This window comes from Aaosphaeria arxii (assembly GCF_010015735.1).
Source record: "Aaosphaeria arxii CBS 175.79 unplaced genomic scaffold BU24scaffold_3, whole genome shotgun sequence".
Lineage (NCBI taxonomy): Eukaryota > Fungi > Ascomycota > Dothideomycetes > Pleosporales > Aaosphaeria > Aaosphaeria arxii.
The window spans coordinates 2,990,116-3,005,665 of NW_022983476.1; the positions used below are offsets into that span (position 1 = coordinate 2,990,116).

Genomic DNA, 15,550 nt, shown 5'->3' on the forward strand with positions numbered 1-15,550 from the left:
TGATGAGTTGGACAGGACAGGACAGGACTGGGTCACTCTGGGAAGATGTGCCATCAATCGATATTGGCATGGGCATGGATGGGATTCTGGGGGAGTGGATTCTGGTGGTTCCAATGGCTGTGGCTGGCGTAATCCTTCTTCCCTCGACAATCCCGCAGTTCTGCTCATAACTAATTACCTTAACCCTAGCACGTCCTGTCTCGTCCTGTCTCGTCCTGTCCGGTTCTGTCCTGCAACCTTCATATCCTCATCTTGATTGCTTGCTTCCTAGTTGCCAGTAGCTGCTGCTACCGTTACTGCTGACGGCCAGAATAGGGCGAGAGAAATTCAAAGGGAAAGGGAAAGGAAAAGGAACAAGGAATGGCATATGGGAGGCGGTGAGCATCATGGGATGTGTCGGCTGCTAGTATCGTGATGGCAGACATACTCCGTAGCTGTGCAGCTTGTTCATGGTAATAAAAGCCCCTTTGACCCGCGTCCCCTGCTTTTGCAAGATTTCCCCTCGATTCCGGTCTTTCTTTGTTTTGTGTATTGCTCCCGTTCTGGATTGCCCAACTTCGCCAGCATTGCTATTGTTATTATCGTTGTAGTAGGTACCTAGGTAGTCATCGGTCAGTGAATAGTTAGTGACTTTTTGAATAACTAGTAGCCGCCGCCGCCGCAATTCACTCGACCAGGGTGGCCCACAAAGAGACCGCACGCCCCTGTTCTTCTCCTTGCAGCTCCTCGACAATCTCCTTTCCTGTCCTCCACCAGCTCCTCTCCCAAACAATCCCCAAGGAATAATCCGGTGGTTTCGGCTTGTCGCCTAATAATCTCCCTCGACAAACTATCGTCTCCGTCACCTGCGCAAACCGTTTGTCACGAGAACGTCTGACTGCACTTGGCTGCACCGCACCGCACCGCATCGCACCACACCAACACTACAAGTTACAACACACTACACTACATTACACTACACCACACTACTCACATCACACCTGAACACAAGCAGCTGAGGGAGGATTCGAGTCGGCCCCAGTCATCGAAGGCGGATTCCACCTAAGCGGCAAAAGGAACCGTCACGCATACGCATAACAGTCAGCATCCTACTCGTACCCCCGACGATAATCACAGCGACGACGACGACGACGACCATAACGACCCAGCTGTGCGCAGGAGAAGAGTTGTTACGACCATAGTACATATAGGGATTGGCTGAAGAAGCTGCGGATCCACCAGTGGACCTTCCTTCCTCTTTCTTGAGAGTTGAACATTCCACACAAGTTCCGGGGCACAACACTTCCATACCACCGAGTCTGCCCTCCTCCTGCTCTCTACCTCTCCAAGCAAGAACACGTCTTGACCACCCTTTCAACTCGCCCGTTCAACGACTCACAATCATCGAGGAGTCACTCGTGCGGATCTCGGCTTCATAAACAGGCAGACGGACAGGACTCTCCCCACACTACACACACCACACCGCAAACACACCACCCCACACCACTACAACATAACGAGGAAACACGAATTCCTGATAACGGCATTCTCACACAGGCGCACAATCTTGCAAAATGCATCGCAAGAACCCCATCTCCCTCCTCGTCTACAACAATCTCTTCCCGAACCCGACCTCCTCAGACCCTCCAAGCTTCTCCGCACATCTTTCCAAAAACCTCGTTGGCGAAGTCCGTATTGAAACCGCCACCTTCTATGGCTCGCTCGACACGATCGAAGCCCGATATCCGGGTCTTAACTACGCACACGCTCCACACCGAAAGCGTTTAGGGCGCTTCCCTCATCACAAAAAGCTGTTCGAGGCTTTCGACCAGCTAGGACTCACGGACAGCGAAATCCAGGGATTCTGCAGATGGGAAGGCACACTCTGGGCGAGGGAGAGGTACGAGCGAGACGAGGGCGTCAAGGTGAGGGATACCACAGGAATGGAGATCACCGAATGGGTAGATCGCAGGAAGCACAAGACATCGCGGAACAATGGCATAAATGTGAAGACGGACATCGAGGTGGAGATTGAGGAAGTCGTTGCATCAGGCGAGGAGGTTATTGGATCACGCTCAACAGCACCCCTCGATACAGAAATGCACGATGAGGATGATGAAGAAGGGGAAGAGGATGAAGGTGATGAGATAGACGAGAGCGTGGGTTTCGCTCTCAATCAAAGACTTCTCCATGCAGCAGCGATGCGAGACCAGGGCGTCAACGTAGCGATGGATCCCGAGTGGGAACAATTTCTCAAGGAAGCACAGGAGCGGGGTGAGCTCAATGTGGATGCCACACGAGAGGCCCTGAGCATCATGGCCGGTCAGCTCGCACAAATGAACCAGCCAGGCCCGAGTTCGACATCACAATCGTTCCCACCCCCCGCGGCACCCGCATGAACGGTTGCATCATTTCATCATTCCTCCCTCTTGGTTTTCCGACTACCTTATTCAGCATACGCCTGACTCTCGCGCTTCAGCATGGTTTTTTCCCGACATATCATATATCTCCGAACCCCGCGTTTCCACAATCGACCCAACTCATGATTCACCATCCACGTATACGACACGCTCGAAAGAAGCTCATTCCGTCACCTACCCATGACCCCACACCAAACGATTCCCCACATATACCACCCCTTTACTCAATGCATACATTCACCTTAGCCTGGCGTTTGTCCCACTCCCGTTTTACTTGGTCTTTGAGCTCGTGAACTCCATTCTTCCTCCTCCACTCCATGCCTTACTTCTCATTCCGGAAAGCTGATCGCCCTCGACTGATTCATACTCTTCCCCTATCAAACGCCCATTCACAATTGAGGAGCAACCCAATCCCCCGTCTTCTCTTTGTCTATATTTGGCCCTCTCCCGCCCACCCCACCTCGCCCATTTCTGTTGCCACTACCACTGCTACCACTGCTACTGCCACTGCTGTTGTCCCTATTCTACCAGCCCTTACCATGCCATGCGAGGCAAAGCAGAATGCAACAGAACGGATTCGACATTGATGTATCATGATGTATCAACAAAATGAAAGAGTTGTACACAAGGAATTAGACTCACCCCCACCCCTCAAACCATGAATCTCAGCCAGGGACGAGGCAATCGGCGTCACCGGACAGGACAGGACAGGACAGCACAAGACGATCCAGAGAACCAGCCATTACACGACCTCCCCCTCCGCAGACGAAGGAAAGGAGATGTAATCGAAAGGCACGGACGATAGGACGGCATTCACATGTTGAGATAAGCAGTGTTGTTGTGAAATGAAGGTCGGGGAACGGAGGTGTTTTGTGATATATTTTTCTCCTGAAGGATGGAAGGAAGGAAGGAAAGAAAGGTAGCAGGCATTTAGAACATACTTCTTATTAGCGGAATTGAAACTGATTCACGGATGCATTTTTTTGCCCCTGTTAGCTCGTTGATGAGTTGGTGAGATTTGATGTGAGTGTGTGTACATGGTCTTTGGTGGGAGTTGGGTATATGTTTGTCCATGTTCAGTGTATGTTCTTATGGGGAGGTGGGGGAGGTGGGGGAGGTAGATGGTGAGAGGGTCATTATTAATCATTGTAAGTCTATCTTTGATCTAAGGCATGGCATCATGGTCCCCGTCCCACTCTCCGTTTGTTCGTTAGGTCGAAAGATGGAATGCAGGGGGAATCTAGCGGAGGTTGTAGCTTTGTGCATAGCTTCTCGTCAGACTGCGTGCCTGGATATTGTGCTTCAGGCTTGGATTTTGCCTTGAGGCTGGGGGAGACATTTTCGTTGTTGGGTGTATACGATGCCAAATGTTGTGGGCATCACGACTTCTCGCACTGGGTTTCGCTCTTTCAACCCAACTTCCTGCCCAGGCCTGCGAACCCAAACCCACCGGGTCCCTTCTTCGATCCCCTTGTGGTCCTCCCACTCCCACCTCCATTATCCTGATCCACATCCATCATCTCCGAGTCCTCTCCGGCAAGCGTCCCTCTCTTATCCTTATCGCCCTTCTCGCTGAGGATCACCGCGTCCACCGCCCTCTCCCTCTTCCGCTTCTCGATCTCCCTCTTCACGGCCCCCTCCTTGACCTCCTTGACCCTCGCCTCGAGATCCCGCACCGCGTCCTCGCACCTCTGACTCCAGCCCGCGAGCCGCTCCTGCAGCGCTGGCAATGATCCGGGCGCGAGATCCCTCAGCGGCGCGACGGACGTAACGCTCACTAGTTCGTGGGCCGGGTCTAGAGTAGCGCTTAATAGGCCCGAGTATATTGCTGTCGTGAGGAGGTCTTCTAGGGCGCGGGTTGTGGGGAGGTCGAGCGACGAGAGGAGGTGCGTGTATTTAAGTGTTGCGTGGGAGGCGGAGAGCGGTAGGAGGGAGAGAAGGAGGAGCTTTTGGTGTTGAGGGGCGGTTAATTGGGGGAGGTTGGATGAGCCTATGTAAAGAAATTCATCAGTATTAGGTTTGGATTTCTGGAGGGGAGCAGGATGGTAGGACGTTGTTGGAATATGGATGTGTTAGAGCGTACGTTTGTAGTCTTCCCAGGTGCCCCAGGCGAAGATCTCGAGGAGTGCCAGGTGACCTGTATACTCGGGTGATTGACGTAGGTTTTGGATGTTGGGGGTCTGGAGGAGCTCGGCGAATATGTAGGTGTTTGGTGCTGAGGTTGCTTGTGTTATGAGGTCTGCGGCGGCGCGGGGTGCGGTTGCGGTCTTGGAGAGAGCGAGGAATGGTTCAAGTGCGTTTAGGGCTCGCGTTTGCTCCATGGTCGATTGGTGTAAAGAAGATAGGGTATCAAGGGAGCAATTGGAAGAAGATGACTCGCTGAGTCGTTGGAAGTCTATGTATTTGGTTGTTTGATTAGGCGACAGTCCCGTGAATGATGAATGAGGGAGCTCTCTAGACTTGGCACCTTCAAGGTATGGCGGGGGAAAGTGGGTCCGGCCCGGCAGCCTCCCCCAAGGTAAGGCTAGCGTATCTTTACCCTCACATTCATCGTTGAGATCAATCGCGATCAATGAGACTCAATATATTTGATGCATTCTTTTTCAACGATGTGTGTAGGCTATGATGAAACTTCAGTGCTTTCGTATGGATGAAGCACACCTTTGAACATCAACATCGAACTGCTATTAGCGATCACAACGAAGAAAGTGATTCGCTAGTCTTCGCAGTGTATTGAGTGATGCTCATATCTAAAGACTTACTCTGTCGAATTGGAAGCTCTGGCTCCTATCCCCAATGATGAAAAGCAATTGAATGATATTCGATGGCATATGCTTCATAGAGATTGTCTCGACCATCATCATCAAGCACGACATTTTCTCGGTCCAATACTACTCCGATGGCAATCGCCCGTCGAACTTGACTATTGCCGGGGTATAGTCTCGACGTCGATCTCCAGGTGTTAGTTGCAAGTTCCAACTATCGTTCCTTTCTGAGCACGGGAGAAATTGAATAGTGTCTCATCAAAGCTGCAAGGGAGAATCAGAGGCGACCATTCTGCCCACAATCCGTCCGCCCTGCTTCTCGAGGTTGAAGCGAAGTCAATGGCGCAAAGAATGCATCGTTGTGTTCAGAAGACGTAATTTATTCATTGGAATATCGAATCTTTGGCCCTTTTTTTGGATAGATAGAACCTCCGAATTAGAGCAACGGGTGACGGAGCATCTTGCGGATAGAAGGAGTACTTACCGATGAGGATACGTTGATCTGGTGGACCCACCAACTACAAGCCTTGAATCTACCTCCAAGGGTCTGTGTATTGCATTATTTCACACACTGAATAAAGTTACGGAAACATGGAAAGGCGACGAAGAGGGTTAGGGTATCCACGCTGCCTTGGTCTCGTCAAAAATCCGATCTGCTTAATCTCCCCCGCATTATGCGATTGGTGGAATTGCTCAGTATCACACATCATCCCCTTCGGGATAGATCAACTGGACCTACGGAGTACATTTAGCAGGTATACATAAGAAGACATCATCTATACTATTTTTTTTCATAGCCATTGCTCACAGGTTTTAGTTCATTTTGCATAACGATGATCAACCCAAGCTTTCTTTTTCCCGCTGTTTTGATCTCTCTTGCTGTCGGTTCAATTGCTTCACCAGTCACTGGAAGTAAACATTCCCAACCGCCTGCATTTTTCCTTGCCGGCGACTCTACGACTGCCGTGCAATCCACTAATGGTGGAGGTCAGTAGCTGCGATCTTTCAAACAATGTCTATATGGCTAACTCTACCCAGGTTGGGGAGACGGATTCTTGAACACCACTCTCAAGCATGGAGCCACCGGCAAAAACTTCGGCCACAACGGCGCGACAACAGTCTCCTTTCGAGCAGGCGGCGACTGGGACAATGTAATTCAGGCCGCAAAGGCATCGCTGCCGTCATACAAACCATACGTAACGATTCAATTCGGCCACAACGACCAGAAACCCGACAAAAACATTAGTATGGCAGACCTCACAGCCAACCTGATCACCTTCGTCAAGGAAGTCCGCTCTATACCTGCGACCCCGGTTCTCGTCACCAGCTTAAGCAGGCGCCGTTTCACTAATTCGAGCACCCCAACGGTCGTCGAGAATCTCGCCGATGTGGTCGCTGCGACCAAAGACGCTGCGAAACAGACTGGAGCATACATCATTGATTTGAACGCCGCTAGCACGAAGTACTTGAATCAGATTGGGCCGGAGAATGCGGCGACATATAATCTGATCCCGACGGATTTTACGCATCTGAATGCTGAGGGGAGCGTAGTCTTTGGAAACTTAGTCGCTCTTTTGCTAGACCGTGAGGTCAGGGCTTTAGGGAAGTTTGTGGTGCCCGAGAAGGAGATCGTGAAAGCTATTAAGACGGGGACTTATTATTTTCCTAGCTGAAGTTCCTGAAAGAAAAGTAGTAGGACGATGTAAATGACGAATTAATCCTCCATAGCTGCGAAGTTGTTTTCATAACCTGTCGATATTTTTTTGGCGCTTCTTCCATGAACATACTGTAAAGAGAAGCATGAAAAGTAAATCCAGGCTAGCCTACAGATATTCATTTGTGCATCCAACGTGGGCAAGGGTCGGCTGTCAAGACTCTCATCGAAGATGAGGTAAATTTGGAGAAATGTACAAAAACTCAATTATTGGTATCTGTCTATACTTTCATAACAAAATGTAAAGGAAAATTGCGTCGAAGCGACTCAGACAGGTAGCCTTTCATCCCCCATTGAACTTTTGCTGGGGATAGATACCGTGTCTTCATAGCCCCCCTTTTCGACCCTACTAGAACCTGCATACGAAGACGGCACCCTTTCCAGCCTGACGTCGCTCGAGTGACTACTGCCACGAGACAGCTTCTGCGATACGTGAATGATTGTGCTTTTCACGTGCAATTTCTCCGCGAGCTTGATCATAACCGGACGGAATCGGACTGAGCAAGCAGCAATCAAATACATTCCGGGTTCTACAATGGACCTGTTGAAATTGATTAGCCAAGTCGTTCGATAAGCCGGGAATGCACTTCGGGGGAACTTACCAGCCTACAAGTTTGACTGAAGACCCTACAAATCCTGTCAGTATTGAAAACCAAACGATTGGGAAACACCTACATGTATTGTCCGAGAATGCATCAACCTGGAAGAATGCTGCCATCCGCACACAAGATGCGACGATACCCCTAAGAACACATCTTGTTAGCACATTGATCGCACAGAAACAGTTCGACGACAAACATCCAAATGAAACGAAGAGAAGATAGTAACGTACATTCCACCGGAAAGAAAGATGAAGAGCACCCCCAATTTTCGGGGCCTCGAGACCTTCAGATCGAACACAGTCTTCAGGGGTAGTAGAAGCATCAACACATCAGTTAAGATGTTTGGTGCACTGACGGTCTTATAAAAAGCCGGCTGGTTGAAGCATTTCCCGGGGATCTTCTTGTTCCATTGATACTCGAAGGGGACACACTGAAAACTAGAGGCGACCAAATAGGCTACCCAGTTGGCAACAAGGACCCAGATAAGGACATGGCAGGCTATTCTCAAAGATCGATTGGTGAATAGCCTAAGATACAACAGGAGAATCGAAATCTTAGGAAGTGCAACTGCGGGAAGATATAGCCATTCTAAAGCGTATAGCGACTTTGCCCATGCCGCGATCTTGTGCGGATTTGTAGCCTGGATATATTCGAGATGCCGTCCTACGCCGGCATCATACACCATAACTGTTCAGATTATTAGCGTAAGGTCTGCATGATCTATGGGCGACTCACTAATTCCTAGAATGCAAAGTCCTATGTGTGTAAACCAAGCAAATGGGACGATGAAATCGTCAAGTCCTGCTGGAGACCGAGAAATACGTTGGCCATAAAAGCGAAGTGCAACAAAGACCGTATCGAGGACAATGAATATAGCGCTAATTACTATTAACGTCTGCCCATGGTCTTCAGCCACGTACACGGGCGTGTAGTGACTTGTGGAAGCATGTGTAGCCATCTTTTGCACGTGACCGGCGCGATGCTCGAAAGATGGATTCAAATACCAACGCCACCGAAGTTGAGAACATGCGTTCCATCAAATATAATATGGCCATTTCCGATTCACCGCAATGCGATTCAGTATGATCCATCGATCATTTCTTGATGAAGTTTAGTTACGGCAATACGTAGTCGGGTGGTGGCGTTCGGGAATCATAAGTTGGTTGTGGGTCTGGTCAAACACCGTAGCGCAAACAACGGCTACGCTTGAGCTTGTCGCATTAAGCTTTGATCGACGTCACTGTTGGCCTACTCGTATGATCCCGTATTAAGAAGAGTACACCAGTCTCTGTGTATCTCAAATGAGCGGTCTGACTCTTTGACATAGATCTCTTGCATCATTATGGCTACCAATTCATCTGTAGGAGCAAGGCTTTTAGTCGCGCAAATCGATGAACTTGCAAAGGAACCATCGCGTGTCTGGGCGTCGGTCCCAGTTGACGACAAAGACCTAGCGAAAGGTTTCCGAGATGTCACCTATAGTGAATTTGCGAACTCTATCAATCGTACAGCGCTGTGGTTGAAACACCATTTACCGGAGCCAACACAGCCATTCGAAACAATAGCGTACAGTGGACCTAAAGATATCCGATACCCCATCATTGCTGTAGCTGCCGCTAAGCTCGGAAGAAAGGTATGCTCGACTATCTAAGTAGCAATCTTGATGAGCTAAACTTAGACAGCTACTTCTTCCTTCACCATTTGCAGCCATTGATGCTCAAGCACATCTTGTGCAAGCATCAGCATGTCGAGTATTCCTGCATGGCAAGCCACTCGCCGGCATCATAGGACAGGTGCTTTCGAAGACTACGAATAATACTGTCTCTGCTCTTGAGATTCCTGAGGTGTTCGAGTTGCTCAAAGACGAACCACCTCCACCCGTTTCATTTACCAAGACCTGGGAGCAAGCTCAAAATGACCCATGGCTCATCTTTCATACCTCTGGGACGACTGGTATGTTTGTTCCATCGAATCAATTTCAATCCAATGTCTAATTCGCGTAGGACTTCCCAAGTTGGTAACCTATTCGCACAAAATGATGGCTTCCTTGGATGCAGCAGAGTTGATGCCAGATGCTTCTGATGAGACCATGAACAACCATTTCCGGAACAGGCGTTGGTACACGCCCCTTCCATCTCTTCACGTAGGTTAACTCATTTAAAAGTTTATCGAGTCAACTTTTCTAATGATAGATGCAGTTCGTTGGTATGACCGTGTCTTTACAATTTCCAGTCTTTCTGGGTGGTGTTGTTGTTATCGGACCGCCCGGTGCTGGTCCAACAACGCCTAATGTAGCGGAAGAGGTTATCAAGAGAGCCAACGCCCAGGGTGTAATGCTTCCACCTGCTCTTATTGATGGGCTGTGTGAAACTCCTGCAGGCTTGGAGTCTCTGCGGCAACTAGACTATATTTATTTTGCTGGGGCACCAATGTTGCGTCCGACTGCCGAGAAGCTGCTTCCATATGTTCCTGTCAAGCCTGGGATGGGCTCCACCGAAGCCGGAGCATACTTCCTTCGTATCTCAGGAGACGAGGACTGGGAATACTGCACACCCAGACCAGGCATGGGTCTTGAATTCCAACATAGAACTGGTGATCTTTATGAGGCAGTATTTGTGCGCCATCCTGAAGTAGAACGGTGGCAGCAGGTATTTCACCTCTACCCTGATCTGCAGGAGTTCCCCACGCACGATATTTACACCCAGCACCCCTCCAAAAAGGATATGTGGAAATATGTAGGGCGCACAGATGATATGGTTCCATTTTCTCATGGGGAGAAGCTTTACGTAGCCAACATCGAGGCAGAGATCGCCGCTGCCGATTCGGACATCTCGGCCGTTCTGATCGGGGGACAAGGGCGGCCGAAACCATTCGTGTTGGTAGAATGGAAGGGAAGTATGTCGGACAAGAGTATTCAACCACAGAAACTGCAACCAATCCTGGACAAGGTTAACGAACGGTTATCTGACCTGGTTAAGTTGCGTTCGAAGCTTGTCATATTTGCGGATTCCTCAAAACCGCTGGTACGAACAATCAAAGGCTCAGTGTCAAGAAAAGAAAGCGAAAAGTTGTACCAAGATGAGATTAACAATCTCTATCACTCTTAAAGGTAGTCTTACCAACAAGCAATAAAATAATTACATATCCGAGCAACCACGAGAGATTACAATTTATTCTTCGCAATCATGGGCCGTTCAGTATCTGACTTGTTTCGAACAGCCTTCATCCAGTGTGAGGAAAGGACTTGTTGATCACGATCAGATTTCTGTGTGTCAATCCTATCCCAGATTTCCTGCTGCTCCTTGTGCTCCTTCAGTTGCTGCACTATATGCGAGGCAACTAAACTCGCCGTCTCCGTGACCTGCGTCAGTGGGAGATTGTGATTAGACTTTGCGACCACAGTCGACGTGACGCCACCACGCCCTCGTATCTCTGCACCGGTGCGTCGTACCTTCTCATTCCTCGACTTTGGTGGATTAATGTAACTTTGCTCTGCAAATATCCAGTACACCGCTGGTTGCAGCGTAGACAATGCTCGAAAGGCAAGAACCGCTTCAGGGCGATGGAAGACGTATTTTGAGTGTACACCACCGTAATCGGAAGTCAACAACTGTTCCTGCATATCAACTTCGCCACCAGATGAACGGGGAGGAAATATCGAACGAATGAAAGACCAAGCTTCTTGGTGTTTCGTCGTGCTAAGAGTGACTGATCCAGGAGGTGCTGTGGGGAATAGTGCAGTTGGCGTTGATCTGAGTCCATACTGCAGGTACCTTTCGAAACATCGGGGGTCTAAGGATTTGTAAAACTTGTTCTTGTCGAAATAGGCATGTGCCTCTTCTTTCGACTGCCAGAAGTCAGGCCGATAGCTGGTCAGATATCCCGCATTCGGACCGGGTGGGATAGTCTCTTGGATGACAGGCTCGATCAAAACAAGGCTTTGGAAAAGCGTGGGATGGATCTGGGAAAGTTGTACACTGTGATCGGATTTAGAGTTTTGATTGGTCCGAACGACTGGCATGCTTACAGTTGTGCGCATCCCATGCTGTGGGCAACCCCGATCACTGGGGCTTGTATCTCGTTTCGAAAATGATTTACCATACCAAGGAGATCCCGTGAATGGTCAAACCAGTTTGCTAAGTTTCGAATCAGCTTGGATCACCTGCGATCGTTTCAGTTCTTACGATCATCTCCTAGATGCCCCTCATTCAGAATGCCACTTGCGCCTTGATGAGCACAGTCTGCAATCCAAATGTTTCTGATGTTTCCATCGAACTGCGCAGCAAAATCTTCCCAAAGCGGTTCGTATGCTTCCTGTAATTACCAAAATCAGTCACTGAACACGCAATTGGTCAATCTGGAACTCACCTTTGGTATTCCGTTCGCGTGTAATCCAATCACAGTAACAGCGGGTCTGTCATCTGGAAGTACTCGCTTCGGCGTATACTGCTTGACGGCCAACTGCAGCGCAACTGTTTGATCTTTACTAGCATGACGATAGCCACGGATATGCTGACATGGTATGACGTGCTCTTTGATATCGAAACTTGAGGAAGTCATCATTGCTAAAACTTGGGTATGAAGATTCTGAGTGCGACAGCTTCGCCTATGGAACTATTGGATTATGGTAGTTGCGGTCACCGCAGCTATGCTTCTACGTCAACGGCGTGATGTTTTCTCGATGCTACATGTGAACCAAACGGTTACGCCATAATCGCGGCTCGGGAAGTAAAAATACGAGGCTGTGGGGCTGGAGTACAAGTACAGAGCCCCAACGTCGATCAACACTCGAAGTTGCAGGTCGGCCGTTCCCGTTTGTACGATCGATTACGATTGATCAACTGAAGGGTCAATATGCCGTATGCAGAGTATGACGAATGTTGTGGTTTGATAACTAGGACCAACCAACTATCCGTGGGAAGGATTGCCCGCGAATCAAGCTTTTCTGTCGCCACAATTTGGCCGAAGCAGATCGATCCGAAAACAATACCCTCGAATTATGTCGTCAATTACTCTGTCAATCATTGCTGCCAGATGATATTCCTGCGAATCATTCCTCAATTCTTTCAAGTTTGGTGACCCTGCGAGTCTGCTATCAATGGTCAGTTCGTGTAGAATACGATTTGCTAACCATTTTGGGAAATGTGTGGAGATGCAGTCGGCGAAATGGCAAAGGAACATCTCCCACGTATTCAAGTGGGTTCATGTGGCTTTTCATTGATCAGTACGAGGAGAAGACGGCTTGTATTCGTCTCCTGTTTCCTAAGGATTGGGATAGTGACTCCTAGGAATGACGTATACATGCTGCGATATCGCTACTTTTCCAACAGGTTACGGGCCACCAAGAGGTCTCGTAACTGGAATAACATTTCCAGGAGGAAATATCCAAATGAAGTAAATTGAGTATGAGTATCCGTGGTTCCCACTTTTTCGATGGTTGACGGCGGGATTTTCGCAGACCGAAGGTACAGCAGGATCCACAATCTCCACGATTCGTAACGTTCTAACATGCAGGGACAATGATGAAAACATTCGGACCTCGGTCGTGCAAGTATTTTTATGCTGAATCTTCACGATATTTCCTTTAATTGAGATGTGGAATACATAATAATATCTTCGTGAATGTACTCGCAGAAGAAGTAGGCCGCGAATTATGTATTGTTTAAATTGTAGAATATCCGATAATTGAGAATGAGGGATACATAACTACCAAAGAATGGGCTTGAGTTGAATAGCATCCCGGCATATTGCTGGGTTGTAATTAACTATCAAAGTTGGTCCAACTCAAATTTATAGGAAAAATGGGTCAACCATATTGTTGATAACAGAATCGATAAATGGTGTATATATCAGGCACGGGTTTCCCATACATGTTCTTGACATGTTCTACTCGGGTGGTGGGGACTTCCTGATATCTTCTGCAATTGCCTCTTCTTCGATAAATATCGACAAGTAATCGTCAGCCATGGGTCATACATTTCAACACAGTCATTTGCCTGATCCTTTTGGCTCAGCCTTGACGCAGCTGACACCGCGTCTTTTCAAGTTTTGCACTAAGCTTCATTATTTAAGCTCTACAGATTGGCCTTCGGATAGCCCAGTGCAATGTGCATCGAGGGACGATGTCCCGATAAAGCTACTCCAGAAGGGCGATCGGGAGTCAACGTTGTGGTGGGACACTGTCGGAAAGCTCATCTCCCTACAGCTGAAGCAGGCTCGATACTCCGAAACAGCTCAGGAGAAGTCGCTTGACTTCTTTCAAGAGAGTGTTTTGCCTTACATGGGATCTTTCCCAACACATGACTCCCCACGTAAATGGAAGAGCTTCATGACGGATGATCACACGCCAATAGAACTATCCTGGGACTGGGGTAATGGCATAAAAGCACCACGGATCAGATACTCCATCGACCCGAACAGCCTCGAATCTGGGACGCCCAAAGATCCTACAAACCTACATGCAGCTAAGAGATATTACGAGGATGTCATTAAGAGAATAGAAGGCGTAAACACAACCTGGCATGAGCACTTTACACAATGCTTCGACACATTCGAGACGAGCTCACGCGAACGCACCGGCCGGACAAGCAGGGTATTCTACGCCTTCGACGTCCGGGAAAACGGCGACACGATACCCAAAGCCTACTTCTTCCCCCGCTACCTTCACACCCCCACAGACCCCGAAAGCTCCGTCTGGAACACAGTGACAAACGCCATCACAAGCGCACCATTCGCCTCTCCAGACAACCTCCAAGCCCTCGACGTCCTCTCTTCCTTCTTCAAAACAGAACCACGCACCACGATCGAAATGCTCTCCATCGACCTCCTGGATCCAAAATCTTCCCGCGTAAAGATATACTTCCGATCACGGTCGCCAGACTGCGCGAGCATTGCGCACAACATGACGCTCGGCGGCCGCATCACCGACCCAACGCATCTTGCCGGCGTGAGGAACCTACTGAATCTCTGGCGCCGGCTCTTCGATCTATCCGAGGGCGAAGAGGTGGGCGAGAAGGCGCACGAGACGGCGGGCGTGCTGTACTACACTGACTTTCGACTCGGCGACGCGATGCCCAAGATCAAGATATACATCCCCGTGCGGCATTTTGCGAGGAGCGATGAGAGGGTTGTCGAGGCGCTGTTAGGGCATCTAGAGGAGAGTAGGGCGAGAGGGGAGAACATGGAGGCATATAGCGAGGTTTTGAGGCAGAGTTTGTAAGTTTTGGCTTAGTACCTCTCTTGATTGTTGAATGCGGTTTGCTGACGATGGAGCTATAGTTCAGAAAAGGCGATGAGGGAAGAGTCCGGTGTGCATACGTATTTGGGGTGTTCGATCGCGGCTGATGGGTCGTTGCAGTTGATTTCGTATATCAATCCGCAGGTGCATAAGATGGGTGTGTGATCAAGCCTTTGACCATTCGATTTGAGATACTTCCGACATGATGAAATGTAAATAATGATATACCCCTTCGACATATGGGCTTGCCGCTGCACTTTCAAATAAGATAGGTCCTACTCTGCGTTCTATTAGCTGTGTGTTTATATTCCCGAGAGAGGGGAAGGGAGAAAAGAAGTTTCTGATGTCATATCTGACTAAAAAATCATGACATTCTTCTCATCTGGCAAGAGATTTTGATAGAAGGCTATAGCGATATGAGTTCACAAAATTCTGCTTGTATTATTGTAGAACTAAACATTGGATCATACACCACAATTATTTGTTCCAATACTACCTTAAGGTTTCAGCAAAGCAAAGTACAAAAAGAAGAACTTAATAACGCAAGAATGCTCTAGAGAGATTGCTTTTTGGTTCGGGCACTCTTCATGAGTATATTGGTGGATTACTTGTGGTTGCTGAGCAGGTGGACATCAGGAGGTTTATGCTATTGCGTGCTTTTGTCGATTTTTGAAGCTCCAGAATCGATAAAGCTACTATTTAGTCGGCCACATCGAATTATCAAGCTATTGGGTGTAGCTTCTTTGTAGTCGCAAGGAGGCGGAGAGGGGACACAAGCATAGCGCGTAGGAAAGAATGGTGTCTCTGTTGCGTTTGAGATATTTCTTTTATTC

At 48.7% G+C, this 15,550-nt stretch overlaps 8 protein-coding genes across 8 annotated transcripts; 5 read left to right on the forward strand and 3 right to left on the reverse strand.

Moving 5' to 3' along the window:
- The first annotated feature begins 309 nt into the window (after positions 1–309).
- Positions 310–917, forward strand: BU24DRAFT_161865 (uncharacterized protein). The gene is made up of 2 exons (XM_033521386.1): positions 310–589; positions 647–917. The coding sequence occupies exons 1-2, from the start codon at positions 450–452 to the stop codon at positions 810–812; spliced, it is 306 nt and encodes a 101-aa protein (XP_033386243.1). The 5' UTR covers positions 310–449; the 3' UTR covers positions 813–917.
- Positions 918–1,420: 503 nt separating this feature from the next.
- On the forward strand, positions 1,421–2,547 carry BU24DRAFT_161928 (uncharacterized protein). Its single transcript, XM_033521387.1, has one exon. It carries the CDS (start codon positions 1,554–1,556, stop codon positions 2,376–2,378), a length of 825 nt encoding a protein of 274 aa, XP_033386244.1. The 5' UTR covers positions 1,421–1,553; the 3' UTR covers positions 2,379–2,547.
- Positions 2,548–3,524: 977 nt separating this feature from the next.
- BU24DRAFT_420957 (uncharacterized protein) lies at positions 3,525–4,830 on the reverse strand. The gene is made up of 2 exons (XM_033527602.1): positions 4,483–4,830; positions 3,525–4,389 (listed from the first exon to the last, which is right to left on the reverse strand). The coding sequence occupies exons 1-2, from the start codon at positions 4,718–4,720 to the stop codon at positions 3,809–3,811; spliced, it is 819 nt and encodes a 272-aa protein (XP_033386245.1). The 5' UTR covers positions 4,721–4,830; the 3' UTR covers positions 3,525–3,808.
- A 1,167-nt stretch (positions 4,831–5,997) lies between these two features.
- BU24DRAFT_490981 (carbohydrate esterase family 12 protein) lies at positions 5,998–6,837 on the forward strand (the record flags this gene model as incomplete). The annotated part of the gene is made up of 2 exons (XM_033533748.1): positions 5,998–6,151; positions 6,203–6,837. The coding sequence occupies 2 exons, from the start codon at positions 5,998–6,000 to the stop codon at positions 6,835–6,837; spliced, it is 789 nt and encodes a 262-aa protein (XP_033386246.1).
- A 262-nt stretch (positions 6,838–7,099) lies between these two features.
- Positions 7,100–8,630, reverse strand: BU24DRAFT_162010 (uncharacterized protein). Its single transcript, XM_033521388.1, has 4 exons — positions 8,216–8,630; positions 7,711–8,167; positions 7,481–7,621; positions 7,100–7,419 (listed from the first exon to the last, which is right to left on the reverse strand). Exons 1-4 carry the CDS (start codon positions 8,436–8,438, stop codon positions 7,146–7,148), a joined length of 1,095 nt encoding a protein of 364 aa, XP_033386247.1. The 5' UTR covers positions 8,439–8,630; the 3' UTR covers positions 7,100–7,145.
- BU24DRAFT_420959 (AMP-binding enzyme) lies at positions 8,528–10,630 on the forward strand. The gene is made up of 5 exons (XM_033527603.1): positions 8,528–8,757; positions 8,808–9,113; positions 9,163–9,433; positions 9,484–9,623; positions 9,679–10,630. Exons 2-5 carry the CDS (start codon positions 8,823–8,825, stop codon positions 10,585–10,587), a joined length of 1,611 nt encoding a protein of 536 aa, XP_033386248.1. The 5' UTR covers positions 8,528–8,757; positions 8,808–8,822; the 3' UTR covers positions 10,588–10,630.
- Positions 10,616–12,100, reverse strand: BU24DRAFT_479139 (toxin biosynthesis protein). Its single transcript, XM_033533059.1, has 4 exons — positions 11,849–12,100; positions 11,665–11,794; positions 11,508–11,616; positions 10,616–11,457 (listed from the first exon to the last, which is right to left on the reverse strand). The coding sequence occupies exons 1-4, from the start codon at positions 12,041–12,043 to the stop codon at positions 10,644–10,646; spliced, it is 1,248 nt and encodes a 415-aa protein (XP_033386249.1). The 5' UTR covers positions 12,044–12,100; the 3' UTR covers positions 10,616–10,643.
- A 1,244-nt stretch (positions 12,101–13,344) lies between these two features.
- On the forward strand, positions 13,345–15,030 carry BU24DRAFT_479145 (aromatic prenyltransferase). Its single transcript, XM_033533060.1, has 2 exons — positions 13,345–14,695; positions 14,759–15,030. The coding sequence occupies exons 1-2, from the start codon at positions 13,446–13,448 to the stop codon at positions 14,880–14,882; spliced, it is 1,374 nt and encodes a 457-aa protein (XP_033386250.1). The 5' UTR covers positions 13,345–13,445; the 3' UTR covers positions 14,883–15,030.
- Positions 15,031–15,550: the final 520 nt, after the last annotated feature.

Coding starts and splice junctions, on each gene's coding strand:
- BU24DRAFT_161865 (XM_033521386.1), top strand. CDS start 450: ATGGTAATAAAAGCCCCTTTGACCCGCGTCCCCTGCTTTTGCAAGATT. Junction 590..646: donor CTATTGTTATTATCGTTGTA/GTAGGTACCTAG, acceptor TTGAATAACTAG/TAGCCGCCGCCGCCGCAATT.
- BU24DRAFT_161928 (XM_033521387.1), top strand. CDS start 1,554: ATGCATCGCAAGAACCCCATCTCCCTCCTCGTCTACAACAATCTCTTC.
- BU24DRAFT_420957 (XM_033527602.1), bottom strand. CDS start 4,720: ATGGAGCAAACGCGAGCCCTAAACGCACTTGAACCATTCCTCGCTCTC. Junction 4,390..4,482: donor CACCTGGGAAGACTACAAAC/GTACGCTCTAAC, acceptor TTCTTTACATAG/GCTCATCCAACCTCCCCCAA.
- BU24DRAFT_162010 (XM_033521388.1), bottom strand. CDS start 8,438: ATGGCTACACATGCTTCCACAAGTCACTACACGCCCGTGTACGTGGCT. Junction 8,168..8,215: donor ACTTTGCATTCTAGGAATTA/GTGAGTCGCCCA, acceptor TAATCTGAACAG/TTATGGTGTATGATGCCGGC. Junction 7,622..7,710: donor ATCTTTCTTTCCGGTGGAAT/GTACGTTACTAT, acceptor ATGTGTTCTTAG/GGGTATCGTCGCATCTTGTG.
- BU24DRAFT_420959 (XM_033527603.1), top strand. CDS start 8,823: ATGGCTACCAATTCATCTGTAGGAGCAAGGCTTTTAGTCGCGCAAATC. Junction 9,114..9,162: donor CCGCTAAGCTCGGAAGAAAG/GTATGCTCGACT, acceptor AAACTTAGACAG/CTACTTCTTCCTTCACCATT. Junction 9,624..9,678: donor CGCCCCTTCCATCTCTTCAC/GTAGGTTAACTC, acceptor TGATAGATGCAG/TTCGTTGGTATGACCGTGTC.
- BU24DRAFT_479139 (XM_033533059.1), bottom strand. CDS start 12,043: ATGATGACTTCCTCAAGTTTCGATATCAAAGAGCACGTCATACCATGT. Junction 11,617..11,664: donor GGGGCATCTAGGAGATGATC/GTAAGAACTGAA, acceptor TTCGAAACTTAG/CAAACTGGTTTGACCATTCA. Junction 11,458..11,507: donor AGCATGGGATGCGCACAACT/GTAAGCATGCCA, acceptor ATCCGATCACAG/TGTACAACTTTCCCAGATCC.
- BU24DRAFT_479145 (XM_033533060.1), top strand. CDS start 13,446: ATGGGTCATACATTTCAACACAGTCATTTGCCTGATCCTTTTGGCTCA. Junction 14,696..14,758: donor GAGGTTTTGAGGCAGAGTTT/GTAAGTTTTGGC, acceptor ATGGAGCTATAG/TTCAGAAAAGGCGATGAGGG.